Source organism: Oncorhynchus mykiss, chromosome 32, assembly GCF_013265735.2.
Source record: "Oncorhynchus mykiss isolate Arlee chromosome 32, USDA_OmykA_1.1, whole genome shotgun sequence".
Classification (NCBI taxonomy): domain Eukaryota; kingdom Metazoa; phylum Chordata; class Actinopteri; order Salmoniformes; family Salmonidae; genus Oncorhynchus; species Oncorhynchus mykiss.
This window is the reverse complement of record NC_050572.1, coordinates 16,634,069-16,659,472: the sequence shown is the minus strand read 5'-3', so window position 1 is coordinate 16,659,472 and position 25,404 is coordinate 16,634,069. Positions and strand designations below refer to the sequence as shown.

General features: G+C 42.4%; 2 protein-coding genes across 6 annotated transcripts in view; one reads left to right on the top strand and one right to left on the bottom strand.

The window, feature by feature from the left end:
• The first annotated feature begins 723 nt into the window (after positions 1-723).
• Positions 724-22,646, top strand: LOC110488018 (N-acetylneuraminate 9-O-acetyltransferase). Of its 2 annotated transcripts, none has more exons than XM_021559973.2 (19): positions 724-1,001; positions 2,272-2,368; positions 2,540-2,660; positions 4,452-4,496; positions 4,699-4,761; positions 9,418-9,462; positions 9,569-9,692; positions 9,932-10,146; positions 11,228-11,394; positions 13,063-13,318; positions 13,511-13,600; positions 13,853-13,972; positions 14,673-14,829; positions 15,021-15,100; positions 15,350-15,451; positions 16,024-16,164; positions 17,060-17,137; positions 19,606-19,698; positions 19,824-22,646. In XM_021559973.2, exons 1-19 carry the CDS (start codon positions 758-760, stop codon positions 20,097-20,099), a joined length of 2,514 nt encoding a protein of 837 aa, XP_021415648.2. In that variant the 5' UTR covers positions 724-757; the 3' UTR covers positions 20,100-22,646. The 2 variants fall into 2 exon arrangements, with proteins under 2 accessions (XP_021415648.2, XP_036827243.1); XM_036971348.1 differs by lacking the exon at positions 724-1,001 and adding an exon at positions 1,885-2,083.
• The window catches only part of LOC110488017 (epsilon-sarcoglycan), a 33,291-nt gene continuing 30,470 nt past the window's right edge, over positions 22,584-25,404 (bottom strand). For all 4 annotated transcript variants that reach the window (XM_021559969.2, XM_021559970.2, XM_021559972.2 and 1 more), the window contains one exon: positions 22,584-25,084. In XM_021559969.2, coding sequence (XP_021415644.1) covers positions 25,034-25,084 — 51 coding nt within the window. In that variant the 3' untranslated portion in view covers positions 22,584-25,033. The remainder of the gene's footprint in view (positions 25,085-25,404) is intronic.

Sequence of the window (25,404 nt, the reverse complement as noted above, 5' to 3'; positions counted from 1 at the left end):
CATTCACTTAATAATGCTTAATAATGCTTACTTATCTTGCATTATATCTTGCATTATACTGTTTTTCTATACTATTCTGCTGTATCTTAGTCTGTTCTGCTCTGACATCGCTCGTCCATATTTAATTAATTCCTACATAGATTTGTGTGTATTGGGTATATGTTGTGTAATTTGTTAGATATTACTGCACTGTCAAGGCTAGAAGCACAAGAATTTCACTACACCCCCAATAACACCCACAATTTGATTTGATCTTCATTGCAGCCAATTGCTTTATGTGTCTTTCTGATCATTGTACCCTCAGTTGATATCAGTCTTTCAGATCATTGTACCCTCAGTTGATATCAAAAAGCCATGGCAATCCAGAAAGTCAAATCACCACAATTTCTATAGTTCCAGGAACGGAATGATTTTTAAATTTAACTAGGCAAGTCAGTTAAGAACAAATACTTGTTTACAAGGATGGCCTACCCCAGTCAAACCAGGACGACGCTGGGACAATTGTGCGCCACCCTATCCCTCTTGCACTGAGATGAAGTGCCTTAGACCGCTGCAGCACTCTGGAGCCCCTGATGACAACACAATGAATACAATTCAAACAACTGATACGATTTTGCAGCATACGTTTTCAGGATCCTTTAATTGCACTGTTGATTTATTTAAATCATGTTTGCATTGACGATGGAAGGTGAAAAGCAGATGCAGGTGTCTGGATCAACCGCAGGTTTAGTACAGCGTCGGAAATCGCGCACCGGCTATGCTCCACACAACAGTGCCAGACAGCGGATGCGTGGACGCGCGGGTGTACTCAGCCCCCGACCACCCCGCTGTATCCTATTTGTCTACTTGTTGTCATGGAGGAGCCAAGATGGCGGTCCTGGCCTATAGCCTAGGCAAACGGGAAATAAATCAGTATTTTTGCATTAAAAATGCTAAATTATTATCTCTCGTTGCCGTCATCCTACTCACCGTGTTTCACACCGTTTCTCGGTATTATGGAGGTAAGCGACTGGCTTAAATATGTTTGTTAGATAGCCAGGTAACGTTACGTTAGCTAACATACACTTGACTCAACTGTGTTCGGGGAACTTGTAGCTAGCTAACGATAGCTTCCCTCTTTGCTCGCTGTTAGGGCGTTTACTAACACAATCTTACTAGTTACAACAATATGGTATTTGCAAATTGAGAAAACATAATAAAACCGCAAGGACTTAGCTACAGCCAAGCAATTGCAAGGAAGCATGAATACACTTGCAGGAGCCTGACTTAACTACCTAACGTTAGCTACATCGTTTTAGCACAGATAGAACAATGATATATAACATATTTGGTGCATAGCTGTGATGCATTCAACCAAGAGACAGTCAAGCACAACGTGTAAAGTATCCTAGTGGCATCGTCGCGAGCTAACCCATGTTTAATTACATCATTGTAGTAGCTAGCTAGTAACGTTAAGCTCTTACTGGCAAACTAGCCTACTGTATTAGCTGATTGCAACTAACTTGTTAGTGAATATGTCTCTTATCTGTCATCAACCTAAGCAAACGTTAGTTAACTGGTCAGTTAACGTTAGCTAATGAGTTAACGTAAGTAACCTACTGCGCATGCGCATAACTAGCTAACGCTTGCTAGTTACTATAGAGCGTCATTTATTTTTAATTTTTACGGGAAGCTCAAATTTGACATTACTGTTGATTTGATAGTGGGGATAATAAAGCCATAGCCAACTGTATAATCTAATGTATCTTGTGTCTTATGTGTCTTATGATTGTCAAGTATGCACATACAGCCACAGAGGAGGCAGGAGCCTAGCTGGCCATTTATAAATTATTGTTTGTATCTGGCAGGCAAGCGCTCGCCTCCGGGATGATGGCTTGCATACAGTGATCTTTGTTTATGGAAGGCATAGGACACAGTGGGCTCTCTGTGTGTAGACTGAGAACAGCTGCTGCTGTTGTCTGGCTGGTGTTGACATTGGCTGCTCTTGACGCCTTCTCTTGTCACCCCACATCTTTTGCTCGTTTGCATTGATTAATTGCCAGATGGTTCTATTCAATTAGAACACAAGTGAACGTCATGAGATGTGTGTGCTTTAGTGGAAAATGTCGATGGCTTAATTTGTACTGCAGGCTGCAATGGTGTCTTGGCTGAACCTTGCATTGCGCACACTGCTGCATTTGTATTCTTGAAAGCTGTGTAGAGGCAGCAGGTTTCATTGTGTGTGTTTTTTTGTTATGGCTTACTGGAATGTTCTCTCTGTCTTCCCCTCAGGCGGAGACACATGTGAGTGGTTGCTGTCCAGTGGTCGGTTCTTAGGAGAAAACGTATGGCAGCCCTATGGCTGTATGATGCACAAATATAAAAGCATGTGAGTCACACCAATGGGGGGAATCTATGTATGTTGTGTGTGTGTGTGTAAAATGTGTTACATACTTTTGAGAGCATTTTAACCAAGCCCAAAACTACACAATTACCAAATTGTTTGTCAGTTGTTGTTACTATGTGCGAGTGAGTCATTAGTTGTTGTTTTTTCCCACAGTGAAGCAAAGACTTGCCTTGCTGAGAAAAGGGTGGCCTTCATTGGCGATTCCAGAATACGGCAGCTATTTTATTCATACATACAAATAATCGATCCTACACAAAAAGAGAATGGAAGAAAGGTAAGCTAAATCCCCCTGGCATAAAGCACACACAAACCTGAATCTCTGAGCTTATGGCTGAATCTTAACTTGAGATCTCTGCCCTTAAGTGACTCTCAAAGCTCCCATTGACATCAATGCACAATTCTTCAAAAGTCAGTTAAGCCAGGATTCACCTCTTAAGTGTGTAACTAATTACTCCTGGAGATTATTCTGGATAAGAGCGTATGCTGAATTGCTCAAATGTAAGTGTGTATATATATATATATATATATATATATATATACACATACATACACACACACAGTGGGGCAAAAAAGTATTTAGTCAGCCACCAATTGTGCAAGTTCTCCCACTTAAAAAGATGAGAGGCCTGTAATTTTCATCATAGGTACACTTCAACTATGACAGACAAAATGAGAAAAAAAATCCAGAAAATCACATTGTAGGATTTTTAATGAATTTATTTGCAAATTATGGTGGAAAATAAGTATTTGGTCATTAACAAAAGTTTATTTCAATACTTTGTTATATACCCTTTGTTGGCAATGACAGAAGTCAAACGTTTTCTGTAAGTCTTCACAAGGTTTTCACACGCTGTTGCCCGGGCGGTGTGTTTGGGGTCATTGTCATGCTGAAAGACCCAGCCACGTTTAATTTTCAATGCCCTTGCTGATGGAAGGAGGTTTTCACTCAAAATCTCACGATACATGGCCCCATTCATTCTTTCCTTTACGGATCAGTCGTCCTGGTCCCTTTGCAGAAAAACAGCCCCAAAGCATGATGTTTCCACCCCCATGCTTCACAGTAGGTATGGTGTTCTTTGGATGCAACTCAGCATTCTTTGTCCTCCAAACACGACGAGTTGAGTTTTTACCAAAAAGTTATATTTTGGTTTCATCTGACCATATGACATTCTCCCAATCTTCTTCTGGATCATCCAAATGCTCTCTAGCAAACTTCAGACGGGCCTGGACATGTACTGGCTTAAGCAGGGGGACTGCAGGATTTGAGTCCCTGGCGGCGTAGTGTGTTACTGATGGTAGGCTTTGTTACTTTGGTCCCAGCTCTCTGCAGGTCATTCACTTGGTCAACCCGTGTGGTTCTGGAATTTTTGCTCACCGTTCTTGGGATCATTTTGACCCCACGGGGTGAGATCTTGCGTGGAGCCCCAGATCGAGGGAGATTATCAGTGGTCTTGTATGTCTTCCATTTCCTAATAATTGCTCCCACAGTTGATTTCTTCAAACCAAGCTGCTTACCTATTGCAGATTCAGTCTTCCCAGCCTGGTGCAGGTCTACAATTTTGTTTCTGGTGTCCTTTGACAGCTCTTTGGTCTGTTTTAGGTTTGTGACTGTTTGAGGTTGTGGACAGGTGTCTTTTATACTGATAACAAGTTCAAACAGGTGCCATTAATATACGTAACTTGTGGAGGACAGAGGAGCCTCTTAAAGAAGTTGTTACAAGTCTGTCAGAGCCAGAAATCTTGCTTGTTTGTAGGTGACCAAATACTTATTTTCCACCATAATTTGCAAATAAATTCATTAAAAAATCCTACAATGTGATTTTCTGGATTAGTTGAAGTGTACCTATGATGAAAATTACAGGCCTCTCTCATCTTTTTAAGTGGGAGAACTTGCACAATTGGTGGCTGACTAAATATTTTTTCCCCCACTATATATATGATCTTTAGCCATGGTATTCCTAAAATAAGATGGGTAGTTGCTGCACTCAGTCAATGCTCTAATCTTGAGTAGAGAAATAGAGGGACAGTGACTGTTTTATCCCCTGTTGTGATGTCTGTCCACCAGCACGAGAACATTCCCTTTGAAGATAGGAGCTCTTCAGTCAATGTGGTGAGCTATTTGTGTATCTCTCTCTCTTCACATCTCCTCTGTCTCAGTCAACAATAACAATGTCAAAGCCCAACAATTCTTTTTTTTAATTTGACGATGTAGATTCACCTCCCAATTATTTTCTTTCTTCCTTCAAGGCAAACAGCATGTTTATTTTGGGGATTGTCCTGATAAGATTGATTGTTTCCTGTTTTGTTGTTAGGACTTCCTGTGGTATGCAGAGGTGAATAACTCTCTGAAGGAGCGCTTGATGTCATGGACAGAGGTAAAGGCAAGCACATGTACTGTACTGTGCCTTGCAAAAGTATTTTTTCCTATTTTGTTGCATTACAACCTGTAATTCAAATAGATTTTTATTTAGATTTCATGTAATGGACATACACAAAATAGTAAATATTAGTGAAGTGAAATTAAATGAAAAAAATAACTTGTTTAAAAAAAATAATAATAATTGGAAAAGTGGTGCGTGCATATGTATTCACCCCCTTTGCTATGAAGTCCCTAAATAAGATCTGGTGCAACCAATTACCTTCAGAGGTCACATAATTAGTTAAATAAAGTCTACCTGTGTGCAATCTAAGTGTCTCATGAGCTGTCACATGATCTCAGTATACAGTTTAAGTCAGAAGTTTACATACACCTTAGCCAAATACATTTAAACTCAGTTTTTCACAATTCCTGACATTTAATCCTAGTAAAAATTCCCTGTCTTAGGTTAGTTAGGATCACCACTTCATTTTAAGAACGTGTAATGTAAGAATAATAGTAGAGAGAATGTTTTATCACATTCCCAGTGGGTCAGAAGTTTACATTCACTCAATTACTATTTGGTAGCATTGCCTTTAAATTGTTTAACTTGGGTCAAACATTTCGGGTAGCCTTCCACAAGCTTCCCACAATAAGTTGGGTGAATTTTGGCCCATTCCTCCTGACAGAGCTGGTGTAACCAAGTCAGGTTTGTAGGCCTCCTTGCTCGCACACGCTTTTTCAGTTCTGCCCTCACATTTTCTATAGGATTGAGGTCAGGGCTTTGTGATGGCCACTCCAATACCCTGACTTTGTTGTCCTTAAGCCAAGTATTCTTAGGGTCATTGTCCATTTGGAAGATCCATTTGCGACCAAGCTTTAACTTCTTGAGAAGGTAGGCCTTGAAATACATCCACAGGTACACCTCTTGAGATGTTGCTTCAATATATCCACATAATTTTCCTACCTCATGATGTAATCTATTGTGTGAAGTGCACCAGCCCCCCGGCAGCAAAGCACCCCCACAACATGATGCTGCCACCATCGTGCTTCATTGTTGGGATGGTGTTCTTCGGCTTGCAAGCCTCCCCCTTTTTCCTCCAAACAGAACGATGGTCATTATGGTCAAACAGTTCTATTTTAATTTCATCAGACTAGAGGACATTTCTCCAAAAAGTATGATCATTGTCCCCATGTGCAGTTGCAAACCGTAATTTGGCTTTTTTATGTCCATTTTGGAGCAGTGGCTTCTTCCTTGCTGAGCAGCCTTTTCAGGTTATGTCGATATAGGACTTGTTTTACTGTGGTGCTAGATACTTTTGTACCTGTTTCCTCCAGCATCTTCACAAGGTCCTTTGCTGTTGTTCTGGGATTGATTTGCACTTTTCGCACCAAAGTACGTTCATCTCTAGGAGACCAAACAAGTCTCCTTCCTGAGCGGTATGACAGCTGCGTGGTCCCATGGTGTTTAGACTTGCATACTATTGTTTGTACAGATGAACGTGGCACCTTCGGGCGTTTGGAAATTTCTCCCAAGGATGTACCAGACTTGTGGAGGTCTGAAATTTTGTTTCTGAGGTCTTGGCTGATTTCTTTTGATTTTCCCATGATGTCAAGCAAAGAGGCACTGAGTTTGAAGTTAGGCCTTGAACACCTCCAATTGACTCAAATTATGTCAATTAGGCTATCAGAAGCTTCTAAAGCCATGACATACTTTTCTGGAATTTTCCAAGCTGTTTAAAGGCACAGTCAACTTAGTGTATGTAAACTTCTGATCCACTTGAATTGTGATACAGTGAATTATAAGTGAAATAATCTGTCTGTAAACAATTGATGGAAATATGATTTGTCATGCACAAAGTAGATGTCCTAACCGACTTGCCAAAACTATAGTTTGTTAACAAGAAATGTGTGGAGTGGTTGAAAAATGAGTTTTAATGACTCCAACCTAAGTGTATGTAAAATTCCGACTTAAACTGTATATACATCTGTTCTGAATGGCCCCAGAGTCTGCAACACCACTAAGCAAGGGGCACCACCAAGCAAGCGACACCATGAAGACCAAGGAGCTCTCCAAACAGGTCATGGACAAAGTTGTGGAGAAGTACAGATCAGGGTTGGGTTATAAAAAAATATCAGAAACTTTGAACATCCCACGGAGCACCATTAAATCCATTATTAAAAATGGAAAGAATATGGCACTACAACAAACCTGCCAAGAGACCCATTCAACTTGAAATAGCAGGTGCAGTTTTGCCTTGAAGAATGGGCAAAAATCCCAGTGGCTAGATGTGCCAAGCTTATAGAGACACCCCAAGAGACTTGCAGCTGCAAAAGATGGCTCTACAAAGTATTGACTTTGGGGGGGGGATAGTTTTGCACACTTGATCTACTTTCATGTTTGTTCCATAATAAAAACAAAAAAATTGCATCTACAAAGTGGTAGACAGGTTTAGTAAATCAAATGATTCAACCCCCCCCTAAAAAATATATTTTTAATTCCAGGTTGTAAGGCAACAAAATAGGAAAAATGCCAAGGGGGGTGAATACTTTCGCAAGCCACTGTATCTAACACAGGTTTGGGGTCAATTCAAAAAGTAAACTGAAATTCCAGTTTATTCATTTAAAAACAGACATCCATTTTCAATTACTTATCAACTACCAGCAATACTATACCTGCACCTGTCGACGACACAAGTTGTTCTGCTTCCACGAGCACATCCAATGCTAGCATCAGTAATTCTACATTTGTTGTTAGCCCAGCTAGCAGGGACACTGACAGTTGTGAATATGATGCAGCCGAAGAGCTACTGCTTACATATGTCCGTTACGTTTATGGGGGGTCAATTAAGGAAGACATCCTCTTCTGGAATCCAGGACAACAGGATAGGATATTTTTAAAGTACTGGACAGCTTTGTAACATCAAATGGACTTTGGTGGTCAAGATGTGTTGGTATCTGTACTGATGGTGCAAAAGGGAGGCATCGTGGAGTGGTAATGCAAGCAGTTGCTCCCGACGCCACTTGGGTACACTGTAGCATCCACAAGAGGCTCTTGCTGCCAAGGGAATGCCTGACCGCTTGAAAGACGTTTTGGACGGGCCTCCCGGGTGGCGCAGTGGTTAAGGGCGCTGTACTGCAGCGCCAGCTGTGCCATCAGAGTCCCTGGGGTCGCGGTCGTAACCGGCCGCGACCGGGAGGTCCGTGGGGCGACGCACAATTGGCCTAGAGCCCGGGTTAGGAAGGGCTTGGTCGGTAGGGGTGTCCTTGTCTCATTGCTCGCCAGCGACTCCTGTGGCGGGCTGGGCGCAGTGTACGCTAACCAAGGTGGCCAGGTGCACGGTGTTTCCTCCAGCGCATTGGTGCGGCTGGCTTCCGGGTTGGATGTGCGCTGTGTTAAGAAGCAGTGCGGCTTGGTTGGGTTGTGTATCGGAGGACGCATGACTTTCAACCTTCGTCTCTCTCGAGCCCGTAAGGGAGTTGTAGCGATGAGACAAGATAGTAGCTACTACAACAATTGGATACCACGAAATTGGGGAGAAAAAAAAAAAGAAAGACGTTTTGGACACTACCCACAGTAGTTACCCACAGTGAAAATGGGTAACTTTGTTAAAGCAAGGCCCCTGAACTCTCGTGTATTTTCTGCACTATGCAATTATATGGGCAGCGACCATGTAATGCTTTTACAACATACAGAAGTGCGAGGGTTATCAAGGGGCAAAGTATTGACACGTTATTTTAAATTGAGAGACAAGCTTAAAGTTATTTACTAACCATCATTTTCACTTGTCTGACCGCTTGCATAATGTTGAGTTTCTCACACAACTGGCCTATCTGGGTGGTGTTTTTTTTCTTGCCTGAATGACCTGAATCTAGGATTACAGGGACTATGCAACTATATATGTGAGAGTGGATTCTCGGCCCTCACTAGCATGACAACTAAATACAGGCACAGACTGTGTGTGGAAAATGATTTAAGACAGACTGTCCAATACAACCCAACATTGCAGAGTTATGGGCATCTTTTCAAGCACACCCTTCTCATTAACCTGTGATGAGTTAATCACCATTTTTGATGAACAAATAAAGTTTTATATGTAATTATTGATTTTTATTTGTGCCCTGGTCCTATAAGAGATCTTTGTCACAACCCGGCTCGTGGGAAGTGACAAACTCACACTCATTCTTATGTTTAATAAAGGTATCGTACAATGTGTGTGTGGCAGGCTTACAATGATGGCAAAAAACTACATTTGAGAGTGCGCTGACCCTGGTCCTACGCGGCTGGAGGTTGAATGTTTTGAAGGGGTACAGGACTATAAAAAGTTTGAAGCACTGATCTAATCCCACATAATCGTAATCACACCTCTTCTGTCATCCAACATCCACGTTTAATTCGTGAAAGTGTGTACTTAATGAGAGATTTTTACAATGTATTTTTTTGTTTGACAATGCATATGCAATATGCAAGAGAGATTATATTTAAGTGCTACTGTATAAATACTGTGATTTATTTAGGTTTGATTGAATTGAGCCCTTGGAAGAGCCCTCAGCAGTAAGCTATTTCTGTTGCCCGTAAGCAGACGATACATAGCAACAGTTTACTGCGATTTTAAAGATCATTCCAAAATAGTAACATGGCATGATTTAATATGACTTCTTGACTGTGTTTCAGGATCCTTCTGTAAAACCAGATGTCGTCATCATCGGAGCTGCCACTGTTAGTGAAATATGCTCACTCTCAAATCTGTTTACCACATATTTATCACATTTCCTCCTGCATAGTTTAGATGGATTCATCATAGAGATTTCAATCTTTCCCATAGTGGTCCATCAAGTTGCGTAGTGGCAGCAGCGAGGCGCTGCAGCAGTACAGGGCCAACCTCACAGCCATCTCCTTGCCTCTGGAACAACTGGCTGAGGATGGGGAGGTCTACTGGGTTTTACAGGGTTAGTTCTTTACTGTTCATCTACCAGTCAATCAAAAGGAGACATGTTGATGAGTGCTTTGAAAATGAGGAATTTATATTAATTAAACATTTCTCTCTCTCCCCTCCGCTCCATCTTTCTTTATTTTCTCTCTTCTTCCATCTCTTTCCAATCTCACTGTCCTCCTCCCCCTCCATTGCTCTCTTTCAACCCCCCCCCCTCTCTCATGCCCCCTCTCACTCCCTTTCTCTCTCTTCCAGACCCTGTCCATGAGGAAGTTCTGAGTGGTAACAGGAAGATGATTACTAACGAGCAGTTGGATCTGTACAACGAGGCGGCGCTCGGCACTCTGAACAGCAACAAGAAGAACGCCAAGGCCAGAGTCAGGTTCTTGGGCGCCTCGCGCCAGGCTGCCATGGAAACCATTGCCCAATCAGCTGATGGCCTGCACCTGCCCGAGAACACCCGGAACGTGGTAGGCTTTTAGGTGGTCTGTCTGGCCTGGCACCTCTACCTGCATCTGTATGATCAAATAACAGCTGGCTTAAGACTAAAATAGAAACAAAAATGAAATATGTATGGTTTGAAACAGTTTAGTGCTGAAAAACCGTCCGGCTTTATGACTCTCTTAACCAGCACCATGTCAAATTACACTGTCCATCCTGTATACCTTGCACTTTAATTCATTGAACATTTGACAGCTTCTATGTTCATCTGCATTTGCCTAGTTAGTAGATTGGTGTGCTCCCCTTTATATACAGTAGTGAGGCTGTATACAGGCACCGGTTAGACGGGCTAATTGAGCTAATGTGTACATCTAGGTGTGGTTGAAGTGACTATGCATATATGGTTAACAGAGAGTAAAAGAGGGGGTGGTGGGTGGCGGGACACAATGCAGATAGTCCGGGTTGCCAATGTGCGGGTGCACCAGTTAGTCGGGCTAATTGAGGTAGTATGTACATGAAAGAATAGTTAAAGTGACTATGCGTATATGATAAACAGAGAGTAGCAGCAGTGTAAAAGAGGCGTTGGACACACAATGCAGATAGTCCGGGTAAAAGCTGTTGAAGCCTTTTGGTCCTAGCCTTTTGGACTTGGCACTCCGGTACCGCTTGCCATGTGGTAGTAGAGAGAACAGTCTATGACAGGGGTGGCTGGGGTCTTTGACACCTCCAGGTGAAGAGGTCCTGGATGGCAGGCAGCAGCTTAGCCCCAGTGATGTACTGGGCCGTACGTATAAGGTTACATACCTTAAGACTGCGGTAACCTGCGAGTCTGTTACAGCACGAGCCGCGCATGGCTCATTCTAACCTGCCCTGGGTATGAAGTTTCCCAAAGGTACAGGTCTAGGATCAGCTTCTCCTCCCCATAATCCTAACCGTTAGTGGGGAAAATGCAAAACTGACACAAGATCCATGTCTAAGGGCAACTTCACCCTATACCTGATAACCCTGTCACAGTAAACCTAACCTTTACCCTTAATCCGGAGCCAGGACAAGGCTTGCACTGTGCTGGAGTCTGGCGCTCTATAATAATGTTCCTCTACCCTCCACCAGGGTGCCATGATCCTGATGAACGCTGTGTGCAACAAGGTCCTGCGGCCCATCCACGGCTCCTGCTGCCAGGCCCTGCCGGCCCCCAGCCTCCTCCAGAAACTGACAGCCTGTGTCTTCCTGGGCTCAACACTGGTATTCCTGGTGCTTCATGCTCTGGGCCACAACAGGTACACGCTCCCTTGTGGTTCATGGGTTCTATTCCCGCTGGGGCCACATATACTGAAATATATACACCTAGACTATTTTGTGTTGTTCAGATCCAGGGCTCTAAATGAAAACATTTCACTGGTGCTCCCAACGTAAACCATGTTAGGAGCACCCCATGAAATGTAGTAGCACCAGAAAGTGTTTTTATTGATTGAGATACAGCTTACATTGAGCCTATATGAATTCATGTTGTGCCCTAGAAAATATGTAACACTGTAAACACATGAGTTTATTATAAAAACTCAGTTGTTGATACGAATCCCTGTCATTAAAATGAAAGTCATTTGTAGAATATTAGGTTTCTACATTGTGTAAAAGCACTATTTTCCGATTGAGATGCATTACATTCAAATTTGTTCACTGTCTCTTTAAAAAAACGTCAGGTTTGTGATCGGGATGCACCAATATGACATTTTTGGTTGATACTGATATCCAATATTTGACTTGCCAAAAACAACAGATACAGATAGCGATATTTAAAAATGTATCAGCCTTTTAAGCATTCTAGTACAGCTAAATAGTTGAAACAAGGTGTCAAATGTTCATTTGTTCAGTTAGGAATAGATTGTTTAATAACTTGTAAATGAGAAAAATGACAAATCCATGAATGTATTTAATAGCACAACAGTTATTCATGACACAATTATTTTAGCTGCCCCGTATTACAAAGATGGTTAAGTTGTTGGTGGCTCTTCTTACTATCCCATCTTGACTGTGTGGACAAACTTAAAAAATAAAATATGGGTTGAAACTAAAATACACTTCATCAATTGCTCTAGGCTGTCATAACCTGCTATAACTTTTCAAATGTGCTTCACTGACTCGACTAGCAAATGCGAAATTTACAACACATCTCATCTTTCATTTAGGAAATTGTTATTTTTTACAAAATAACAAAACTGCTTAGTTTTAAATTCAATAAAAATCTTGACCATACCAGCCATGAATGAACAACAGAAAAGCAACTGGGCTTAGTCATTTGTTTCCAGTGCCATTAGATGGCTGGGTTACAATATGACTGCCCATTTACAATTTTAACATTTGGGGAGGTTTTTCTTCACAAAGAGGACCTGCTCAGCTTTGTCACGAGAGTCTGTTTCTTTTTTCGTCTACAATGTGTGAAGCTGCACTGAAAAGGCGCTCACTGTCCACACTAGTACAGGGAGAACCAAGATACTTGTGCACAGCTTTAGCTAGGATGGGGAAACGGTGCTTGTTACTTCTCCAGTATCTAAGTGCATCTTCATTCCTGGTAGATTCTGTCAGGTATCCTAGGATCTGCAAATAATTGGAAAGGGGGGGTTAGTACATTTAATACACCATATTGCATTATTCTTGCATTCCAAAGGATCATTAGGCATAGATCAACATTGGCAAATGTTGGCTGATGTAGTAACAGAAAATGAAAATACAACGCATCTCTCTCACAGAGACAGACACACACACTGACCAAAAAGTAATTTTGTTGGCATTTACGTATGTCCCCATTACTAGTAAAACATAGTCAAAACCTATTTCTTTCACTTACTTGCTGCCGCGCCATTTCGTTGTTCATTTGTTGAGTCGTTTCATTCTCACAAAGGATTTCATCATACATGTCAAGCAGTGAAGTTTAAACATATTAACAGGCACTGGAAGTCCCGGCCCACTCCCCCCGACGTGGAGAGTGGCGAGGAGAAGCCGGCCACGGCGGCGTCGCCTCTCAGCCACAAGGCTCCGTTCCAGGCCATGTGTAAGATGGGCCTCATCATGGCTTACTTCTACCTGTGTGACCGGGCCGACGTCTTCATGAAGGAGCAGAAGTTCTACACCCACTCCACCTTCTTCATCCCCCTCGTCTATATGTTTGTCCTGGGAATCTTCTACAGCGAGAACAGCAAGGAGGTGAGACGGTTTGGGATGGAATGTTTAAGGGAGTTGGGAAAAGTGGTATGTTTCTTGGAGGTGGAAGCCTAGGCCTACATGAATTCAGAGAGGTTTCTGTTTTAAATGAGTTGTCGTTGACTGCTAAACTCAATTGTCCATGTGTGACCTGATAGAGCCTTCTATCTCAGTGATTTTCTATTTCCCACTCAGACTAAGCTGCTGAACAGAGAGCAGACCGACGAGTGGAAGGGCTGGATGCAGCTGGTCATCCTCATCTACCACATATCTGGAGCCAGCGCCGTGAGTTTTACCATTACCTTTTGATTTATATTGATGTGTTAACTCTGTCGCTTTGAATGTAAACTCATTGACCACATGTATAATTGCATTAGAAAGCATTTACAGCCTCCCGGGTGGTGCAGTGGTCTAGGGCACTGCATCGCAGCGCTAGCTGTGACCATGTAACCTATTTCATTATTATTATTTTTTTTTTACTACGATGTGTGATCAAGTGAAGGGGTGTGTGTTTTAAAAGTCAATCTTCCTTCCCAGTTCATCCCGGTGTACATGCATGTTCGGGTCCTGGTGGCAGCATACCTCTTCCAGACAGGATATGGACACTTCTCCTTCTTCTGGCTCAAAGGGGACTTTGGACTCTACAGAGTGTGCCAGGTAAATAGGTTTTTATTAGAGTTAATAAAATTTTACTGTGATACTGATTCGAGCTGCTTAGTCCTAAGGGACTAAATGTAACGTAAAATACACAACTGCTGACATGTGGTGCCATAGAAACAATGACATTTCTTTAATCAAAAACCAAAACATGGATAGTTAGCAACAACTGTATTGATCACATATGTAAAGGTATTGATAAGGAACCCCTTGATAAGAGGGATCGGTATGGTCTGGCCCAAGCTTACTTCACACAGGTTGTACTTTGGTTATGCTGCAGTATCAAGTTCCTTATCTCAAGTCACCCTCTGTGTGTCATTGTTAAAAGCAATGTCTGTTCAACCATGCCAAACTATTTCTATTACATTGACATAAATATCATTCTTTTTTAAGCACGTTCCATGTCTGTTCTTTTAGAATGCTTTGTTAAAAGTGAGAATGGCCATTTCCTGTATCTGTATCTCCGGGGTGAAGATTCCCCTAGGTACAGAACAAGGATTAGCTTCCCTTCCCCCAATCCTAACCTTTACCATTAGTGGGGTAAATTATTGGACCAGGTCTCTCTTGGAAAAGAGATATTATCTCAATGAGGAAAAAAACAGTATAAATAAAGGTAAAAAGAAATCATAAAAAATAAATGCAAAACTTACCACAGATCAGCGTTTAGGTGCAACTTCACCGTATTCCTGTCTGTTTCCAGGTCCTATTCCGTCTCAACTTCCTGGTCATAGTTTTGTGTCTGGTGATGGATCGGCCGTACCAGTTCTACTACTTTGTGCCTCTGGTCACTTTCTGGTTCGTCATAATCTACGCCACCATGGCCATGTGGCCCCAGATACTGCAGAAGAAAGCCAATGGTCCGTATGGGTCAACCATTGTACTGGACAAGTAGTGGTAGAAGTAAAGATAGTAAATAAACCAGTGTTTTAAAAGCTAAGAAATGCTTTGATTTTAAAAGTGATTAATTCAGAAGTGATTCATACTAGTGTTGAATTGTGAAGAACTTCTGTCCAGCACAGTGAGTGTTTAGTCATTTGTCTTTTTACAGGTAGTGGGATGTGGCACATTGGAATTCTAGTGAAGCTGCTTGGGCTACTCCTGTTCATCTGCTTCTTTGCGTATTCACAGGTGAGTTCATAATCCGGTTTATTCACTCATTTAGAGCCTTTAACTCTCTTGAGATTTTGAATGGAAGTAAAAAGTTCTCAACTGGTATGGGTCAATGTTTAAGACCAATGGCTGTATTCATAAAGCGTCTCAGAGCAGGAATAGTGATCTAGGATCAGGGCCCCCATGTCCATGTAATCTGATCTTATTTTATCTAAAAGGCTAAACTGATTCTAAATCAGAGGATGTTTAACTGTCTATCTCTTCCAGGGGTTGTTTGAGAACATTTTCTCAGTCTGGCCCGTCTCCAAGCTCTTTGAGCTGAACGGAAGCATTCACGAGTGGTGGTTTAGGTGGAAGCTGGATCGATTTGTAAGTAGATATTTGAACATGTTTTTACACCCCTTAAGTGGCTCTCTCCTATCAGATTTTCTTGATAGGGTATCAAAATATCACAGTATCACATCTCTTTAGGAAGTTGCACCAATAACTTGTCAGATGTTTTTTTTATTGTCATATACACCTGATAGGTGCAGTGAAATGTGTTTTGTAGGGTCAGCCATAGTAGTACATTTCAACTTGGTGTTGCTGGTATTAGAACCAGCAACCTTTCGGTTACTGGCCCAACTCTCTAACCGCTAAGCTAACTGCCGCCCTAGATGAATCTGTTGGTCGATGTTTAATGTTGGTGATCTAGATGGTTCTATTGGTTGGTCAGTGTGAGTAAGTGGTAATGTGTGGTTCAGTTGGTAGAGCAGGGTGCTTGTAACATCAAGAGTGTGGGTTTGATTCCCACTGGAGACACCCATACAAAAATGAATACACACACTACTAAGTTGTTTAGCATCAAAGCATCTGTGAAATTGCATTTTTTATTGTTATTATTGTATATATTTGTATCTGAATGTGTGTGTTTTGACTTTGTGTGTGTGTGTGTCGTTCAGGCCATTATCCACGGGATGCTGTTTGCCTTTGTCTACCTGTTGCTGCAGAAGTACCAGGTCCTCTCTGAGGGGAAAGGAGAGTCTCTCTTCTCCACAAGAATCTCCAACATCCTACTCCTCATCTCTGTGGTCTCATTCATGGTAAGAATACAATTTTTGATGTATTTATTTAACCATTACTAATACTACACTCTAAAACCATATTCTAGTATTTACTTTATTAGTCCGTCAATCTCCAAACCACTGTGCTTGTCAGCAGTCCACTTTTGAAGAGTAAAAAACTGTCATGATGATGTGTTTTTGTAGTTTTCATTTTAATCAGTCAGGTGAGTGTATTGAGCACCTATTCTCATAAAGTTAACCTCATCATTTATTTTTTATTTGTGAACATTCACACTCAGAGGTCAATGCAAATCTCAGATGGAAGATGTCCCTTCTATCCCTTTCTGGTGCACATTGTGCTCCTTGTTACTAACCTTTAGCTTTTACCTTGTACTCCTTGAACAACACTTTCCTAACCTCTCCTTGTACATTGTGATCCTTGAACAACACTTTCCTAACCTCTCCTTGTACATTGATCCTTGAACAACACTTTCCTAACCTCTCCTTGTACATTGATCCTTGAACAACACTTTCCTAACCTCTCCTTGTACATTGTGATCCTTGAACAACACTTTCCTAACCTCTCCTTGTACATTGTGATCCTTGAACAACACTTTCCTAACCTCTCCTTGTACATTGATCCTTGAACAACACTTTCCTAACCTCTCCTTGTACATTGTGATCCTTGAACAACACTTTCCTAACCTCTCCTTGTACATTGTGATCCTTGAACAACACTTTCCTAACCTCAGCTTGTACATTGTGATCCTTGAACAACACTTTCCTAACCTCTCCTTGTACATTGTGATCCTTGAACAACACTTTCCTAACCTCTCCTTGTACATTGTGATCCTTGAACAACACTTTCCTAACCTCAGCTTGTACATTGTGATCCTTGAACAACACTTTCCTAACCTCGTTTCATCTGTTCCAGACCTACTCCATATGGGCCAGCAGCTGTAAAAACAAGACCGAGTGCAACGAGATGCATCCCTACATCTCAGGGCTCCAGGTAAATAGAGCAGGAAGTCAGGCCTTGCTTACTATTGGTCTCACAGACAAATCCATGCTCACAGTAGTTTTCCCATACACATACAGTGCCTTGCGAAAGTATTCGGCCCCCTTGAACTTTGCGACCTTTTGCCACATTTCAGGCTTCAAACATAAAGATATAAAACTGTATTTTTTTGTGAAGAATCAACAACAAGTGGGACACAATCATGAAGTGGAACGACATTTATTGGATATTTCAAACTTTTTGAACAAATCAAAAACTGAAAAATTGGGCGTGCAAAATTATTCAGCCCCTTTACTTTCAGTGCAGCAAATTCTCTCCAGAAGTACAGTGAGGATCTCTGAATGATCCAATGTTGGCCTAAATGACTAATGATGATAAATACAATCCACCTGTGTGTAATCAAGTCTCCGTATAAATGCACCTGCACTGTGATAGTCTCAGAGGTCCGTTAAAAGCGCAGAGAGCATCATGAAGAACAAGGAACACACCAGGCAGGTCCGAGATACTGTTGTGAAGAAGTTTAAAGCCGGATTTGGATACAAAAAGATTTCCCAACCTTTAAACATCCCAAGGAGCACTGTGCAAGCGATAATATTGAAATGGAAGGAGTATCAGACCACTGCAAATCTACCAAGACCTGGCCGTCCCTCTAAACTTTCAGCTCTTACAAGGAGAAGACTGATCAGAGATGCAGCCAAGAGGCCCATGATCACTCTGGATGAACTGCAGAGATCTACAGCTGAGGTGGGAGAGACTGTCCATAGGACAACAATCAGTCGTATATTGCACAAATCTGGCCTTTATGGAAGAGTGGCAAGAAGAAAGCCATTTCTTAAAGATATCCATAAAAAGTGTTGTTTAAAGTTTGCCACAAGCCACCTGGGAGACACACCAAACATGTGGAAGAAGGTGCTCTGGTCAGATGAAACCAAAATGGAACTTTTTGGCAACAATGCAAAACATTATGTTTGGCGTAAAAGCAACACAGCTCATCACCCTGAACACACCATCCCCACTGTCAAACATGGTGGTGGCAGCATCATGGTTTGGGCCTGCTTTTCTTCAGCAGGGACAGGGAAGATGGTTAAAATTGATGGGAAGATGGATGGAGCCAAATACAGGACCATTCTGGAAGAAAACCTGATGGAGTCTGCAAAAGACCTGAGACTGGGATGGAGATTTGTCTTCCAACAAGACAATGATCCAAAACATAAAGCAAAATCTACAATGGAATGGTTCAAAAATAAACATATCCAGGTGTTAGAATGGCCAAGTCAAAGTCCAGACCTGAATCCAATCAAGAATCTGTGGAAAGAACTGAAAACTGCTGTTCACAAATGCTCTCCATCCAACCTCACTGAGCTCGAGCTGTTTTGCAAGGAGGAATGGGAAAAAATGTCAGTCTCTCGATGTGCAAAACTGATAGACTTACAGCTGTAATTGCAGCAAAAGGTGGCGCTATAAAGTATTAACTTAAGGGGGCTGAATAATTTTGCACGCCCAATTTTTCAGTTTTTGATTTGTTAAAAAATATCCAATAAATGTCGTTCCACTTCATGATTGTGTCCCACTTGTTGTTGATTCCTCACAAAAAAATACAGTTTTATATCTTTGTTTTGAAGCCTGAAATGTGGAAAAAGGTTGCAAAGTTCAAGGGGGCCGAATACTTTCGCAAGGCACTGTATTTAAGTTTTGTTACTTGTCAAGTAGTTACCCCGAAGCTAAGGAGTTAGTGAACATCTTTAAACAGTTAATGCACACCTTCTACCTTTAAAAAGTACGGAACGTACTGTAGTTGACACAGACATGGATTTCATTATTAATGATTTTATAAATTCTTAGCCCTTCTCTGAAGGCCCATTGTTCCCCACTGTGTTTGGGTTAGTAATCATTTGTAGAGGTGCTATATTTCCCCCCAGCATGCATTTATTCACTATTCTGAATGTCTAAAGAATCCAGATGTTCTTCTGAAATATGAACACAGAAATAATGAACATTTTCAACTCTTATGGTGGTGATTTGACAAAATTACAATCGTGGTCTTGAATTGGACTTGCATTCTTCTGGTCTCGGTCTTCACTCGGGTCTCCCTCCCGGTCTTGACTTGATTTGCTCTGGTATTGAGCTTGTTTCGGTCTCACTTTAGGTGGTCTCGAACACAACACTGTGATATAAACTCAGCAAAAAAAGAAATGTCAGTTTTTCAGGATAATTCGTAAAAATCTAAATAACTTCACAGATCTTCATTGTAAAGGGTTTAAACATTGTTTCCCATGAACCATAAACTATTAATGAACATGCACCTGTGGCACAATCGCTAAGACACTAACAGCTTACAGACGGTAAGCAAATAAGGTCACAAAAGAGGACTCTAAAGAGTCCCCCCCCCACCCCCCCCACCCTTAATACAGTTGGTCCATGCCATGCACTGACTGGCTGGAATGTCTTTCTCCTCCTCTCAGATCCTAGCCTTCATCCTAATCAGAAACATTCCCGGATACGCCCGCTCTCTATACAGCTCATTCTTCGCATGGTTCGGGAAGATCTCCCTAGAGGTAAGATGGATGCCACTTGCAGGGATGCTGCACTCACTGTTCATCAGCAGAATCTCTGTATGATACTTGTGAATTTCCTTTATTGCATCGTACTCCCTCCCTTTCCCTCTCTTTCCAACCCCCAGCTGTTCATCTGCCAGTACCACATCTGGCTGGCGGCGGACACCAAGGGCATCCTGGTGCTGATCCCAGGCAACCCCTCGCTCAACATCATCATCAGCACCTTCATCTTTGTGTGTGTGGCCCATGAGATCTCCCTGATCACCAACGACCTGGCCCAGGTGGCCATCCCCAAGGACGGGGCCGCCCTGCTCAAGAGGCTGCTGGCTGCCGGGGTTTTCACCCTGGGTCTACTTCTGATGTCCAAGAGCGCTGAAGGGAACCAGGGAGAAGGCCACTGAGATGAGGGGAGGGGGTACCACTGTGGGGGAGAGGTAGACTGATTTCTAGACTAATGAGAGTGACTGACTGGTTAGTCTTCCATGACCCCAGGGTCGTATTCATTTGGCACCAAACTGAAGAAAATTGACTGATAGATGTGTTCCATTGCAAACCTTTTAAAACCTTTTGCTACGGTTTGCATCAATGAATACGACGGAGTTGAACAGGCCAAGTCAAGGATATGGCACTGCTGTCTGTTTCTCTTGACTGCTCTGCTCTGAGTACTGGGGTGAAAGTCATACACTGAAGAGGACGAGGTCCCAACTTGGGCCCACACGTCACTGAACAGCACATTAATAAGGTACTGACTCCATACTATAGAAGTTTACAATGGAAGAAGGGTGAGGTAGGGGTGGAGGATCGGGGGTAATGATGTGTGGATTTTTTTAACGAATTGCTCCCCAGATGACTCCCTATGCAGTGTATTAGCTTTGACTGGGCTCTGGTCTAAAGTAGTGCACTATATAGAGAAGGGTGCCATTTGGGATGCAGGTAGAAACAAATAAAGTTTGCCTTGTGCTGAAAAGTGAGGTCAGCAGTCACCTAGCTCTGAAATCTGTTTTATGCACATTATTTAATTATTTAAATGAAGCTTCTATTTTATACAGGGTTATTTTTGTTGTTGCTTTTGTTTTTCCATTTGTTGTGTGTGTGTGTGCCCATGACTGCTGTTTGTTTGTGAATGAAGTATTGCCTAGATATTTTCTGTTTATTTTGTCATCACCTCAGACCACAGCCAGGCCATGGAGAAGATGCAGTAATGAATTTTCATTGTAGAATCCTGTTGCATTCTGGGTCTGACACGAGCCTATCCTATCGGGGTGAACAACCACTGGTGTGTGTGTGCATCCGTTTGCGCAGGTTCAGTTTCACCAATTTCTACTAGTATGTTAAATGAGAAGTGTGGATGTTGTTTCTGTGTTAGTCATCTTAAAGCAGGCTTCTCAGAGCTACAATAGAACAGGCACTGCTTTGTAAATACATCGAACATACCGTGGCAGGACATCCGTCAAAGCATACTTACCACTATAACGAAGCCACTGCTAATGAGTGGATGGATGATATGCACCTGACTTAATGCCTTCGTTCTACTCCCTACAGTTTTCTCTTCAGTTGCCACATGGCATCAGTGCCAAGTTTGCATTGAAATCTGACGCTTCGTGATCAAGGTTGGAACTTAAGGATTTTGGGCAGTGGCTTGCTGGGCTAGTAGACTGTAATTTCTACTATCCCGGTTGGTATTCTGTGCTATATTGTAAAACACCTAATTTCACTCGCCGCCGGGCTAGTTAAGCACATTTTCTACTAGCCCAGTCTGAAAAGTGCTAACATCGGGGCTAGCTTAATTTCCATCCTTGGTCGTGATACTTCATGATGTATTTTAAAAAGGGGGGGGGGTGGGGAATTATTGCTAAAGAAAAAAAGCAGTACTTCATGTTGAGCCTGTCATTTACCTACAGATGGACAATATCCACCAACCGTTAAGCCTTCTTTCAGCCAACGAGTCAAACCCATGTTCTTTGTGTGTATTTTCCAATTATGCCATGTAAGGTTTTTACAAGGGAAGGTTATTTAATTTAACATTTTAAATGGCATAGTAAAACCAAGATGTTTGTATATCTGCTACTTCATCCATTTTGTACCTCACCTTGGCGGTAGCCTAAATACAACGGCCAAAATTGTATGGATTTAAGGCAACACTGAATCGCTTCATATCCAGTTGTTGAATCATTTAGATACCACTTTGATCCATTGGTTATAGTGCCCATTATTTAACACCCTTCACAATGTGTAACTCACCTGCTTAAAGCTGGATGTTAAGGCAACTTAGCAGATATTGTAAGTGTACATTAAGAAGACTGCAAATTAGTTAGTTATTTTAGTTTAATTGCATATTAATTTTATCTGTATATTTTCTGTGCCGTGGAAAGGTAACTGAATGGGGTGTACACTTTAGAATTATTACAGGTTGATGTAGCTTCTCAATTAAATTAATTCAATACCATAGATTGGTCTGACAGGTCTTGGCACTATTCAGAAGTCTGTATCCCAAATGGCACCCTATTCCGTATGTAATGCAAACCTCTTAAACCTGAGCCCATAGGGCTCTGATCAAAAGTAGTACACTTTCCAGGGAATAGGGTACCATTTGTTTGTTACAATTTGCTTGAAAGTCAAAACATTACACATTTTGATAATTGGATTGATCAAGGAGATTGACGAAATTGCACCGACTGTAAATGGACGGCAATTGTTCTGAATTTGGTTGTCAGGAAAATGGTTATCTACCTTGATTTAAAGTATCTTACAGTATGTTATTCACAATTTTAGATTTTTCTGTTTAAATTAGTTTTGGTCAAATTAAAAGAAGCAACAACTATATATACCCAGAGAAGTTTTATGTAAATTATTTTGTGACGTCTTAAAAATGTGAAATGTACCCATTTTATTTATAAATGCCTTTATTCTGTTGTACATTGTCAATAATACATACCTTCATAAAAATATTGTCGGACTTCTTTGTCCCTTCCTTGTCAACACCGTGAGGTTAATCACTAGGCTTAATCTGTGTCCGGGAAGCCGGCCCCGAATGTTTCGTTTTTGGTCTTTATGTTAACACTACTAAAATTGCCCTCAGGTGGACACCAGCAAGAAAGTGGAAGCGAGGCAGACTAAAAACGCGATGGCAGCGGTGGCTGAACTTTAAGAGATGGGTCTCTCTTAGAGGGGGACAGTGGTGGCTGAGCTGGAAGAGATGGGTCTCTCTTAGAGCGGGACAGTGGTGGCTGAGCTGGAAGAGATGGGTCTCTCTCTTAGAGCGGGACAGTGGTGGCTGAGCTGGAAGAGACGGGTCTCTCTTAGAGCGGGACAGTGGTGGCTGAGCTGGAAGAGATGGGTCTCTCTTAGAGCGGGACAGTGGTGGCTGAGCTGGAAGAGATGGGTCTCTCTTAGAGCGGGACAGTGGTGGCTGAGCTGGAAGAGATGGGTCTCTCTCTTAGAGCGGGACAGTGGTGGCTGAGCTGGAAGAGACGGGTCTCTCTTAGAGCGGGACAGTGGTGGCTGAGCTGGAAGAGATGGGTCTCTCTTAGAGCGGGACAGTGGTGGCTGAGCTGGAAGAGATGGGTCTCTCTTAGAGCGGGACAGTGGTGGCTGAGCTGGAAGAGATGGGTCTCTCTTAGAGCGGGACAGTGGTGGCTGAGCTGGAAGAGATGGGTCTCTCTTAGAGCGGGACAGTGGTGGCTGAGCTGGAAGAGACGGGTCTCTCTTAGAGCGGGACAGTGGTGGCTGAGCTGGAAGAGACGGGTCTCTCTTAGAGCGGGACAGTGGTGGCTGAGCTGGAAGAGATGGGTCTCTCTTAGAGCGGGACAGTGGTGGCTGAGCTGGAAGAGACGGGTCTCTCTTAGAGCGGGACAGTGGTGGCTGAGCTGGAAGAGATGGGTCTCTCTTAGAGCGGGACAGTGGTGGCTGAGCTGGAAGAGATGGGTCTCTCTTAGAGCGGGACAGTGGTGGCTGAGCTGGAAGAGATGGGTCTCTCTTAGAGCGGGACAGTGGTGGCTGAGCTGGAAGAGATGGGTCTCTCTTAGAGCGGGACAGTGGTGGCTGAGCTGGAAGAGACGGGTCTCTCTTAGAGCGGGACAGTGGTGGCTGAGCTGGAAGAGACGGGTCTCTCTTAGAGCGGGACAGTGGTGGCTGAGCTGGAAGAGACGGGTCTCTCTTAGAGCGGGACAGTGGTGGCTGAGCTGGAAGAGATGGGTCTCTCTTAGAGCGGGACAGTGGTGGCTGAGCTGGAAGAGACGGGTCTCTCTTAGAGCGGGACAGTGGTGGCTGAGCTGGAAGAGATGGGTCTCTCTTAGAGCGGGACAGTGGTGGCTGAGCTGGAAGAGACGGGTCTCTCATAGAACAGGACGCAAGCTGTGGCCAAAGACAGGCTCCAGTGCCTTATGTCCGACCCGGGACTAAGAGGATTAAGGAAGTACCTAATTCATACAACAAGCTGGAGAAAGATGAAGAGAGAGTGGGTCCTCCTGGCCTGCCACAGGCCTGGTTCTACAATTGACAGCAAACAGCAAATTTAAATAAAATGTATTTTTACTGTTATGTGACAGAAAATGAACAGTTACACATACATGGTCAGACATTAAACATAAAAGCATCTCTGTCTCTTCATCTAAAGAGTGCAAGGCCAGTAAAAATACAGATATATCGTTAATGGCATATCATTTCTAGAACAATATTTAAATAAAATCCTATAAACATAGCATTTTAATATTTATTATTAAGCTTGAATACACACATTCATAAACTCATCAACATGTATAGTTGACTACTGATAAATGCAACTGCTTGGCATTGTGGTGAAAGTGTGCACAAAAATATGTATCGTAAAGTAGGGTCAAGTGCCTTATTCACGGGCACATCAACAGATTTTTCACCTTGACAGCTCAGGTATTTGACCCAGCAACCTTTTGGTTACTGGTCCCAACTCTCTAACTGATAGGCTACCTGCTGCCCCAAAGAGCATATAGTGCAAGATCTGAAGTGTAATTGTTTTTTCAGGCCCAATCAATTGGTCATCTTTTTAACCAATACTACGTGCACTTATCAGGAGTCTACTGTACTCTGCAACACTCGCTCACATATATAAGTGCACACGGAAAGACAATAGCGTCGAGTATCAAAGCACTGCTTGGGCATGCAGATTGGCACAGATGTAGTGTTTGTTCCAAATGGCATTCTATTCCCTACATAGTGCACTACTCTATGGGCCCTGGTCAGAAGTGTGCACTATATAGGAAATAGTGTGCTATTTGGGACTTTGACATAGAAAAACACTTGGCTAAAAAGGATAGAGACAGACAGACAGCAGCTCCAGCACTCTGGGGCTTTTCTCTCGTCACAAATTCACTGCTTCAGCCACTTTCCTCTCCTCAGGAATACCATTTACCTAGTGTGGAGAATAAAATGCATGAATCAATATATTGCATAATATAATGTATTGGGATATAAGGGAAATATAGACTGTTTACAGGTTCTGAGAGGGAATATTGTAACTGCATGGGAATATGGTCACTATATTGTAACTGTGGAAAGATGAGGGCACTCAACCTACTTGAGTCGAGGTGAAACCCAAAAATGTGATCATTGAGTGAAGGCCAGAACGTCCAACTCATAATAGTTGTTTAAGTAAAATAATATGATTTGAATGCTGAGCGAGCGTAGCACCTTCTCTTTTTCAACTAGTCTACTACTGTTATATTAAGTGCA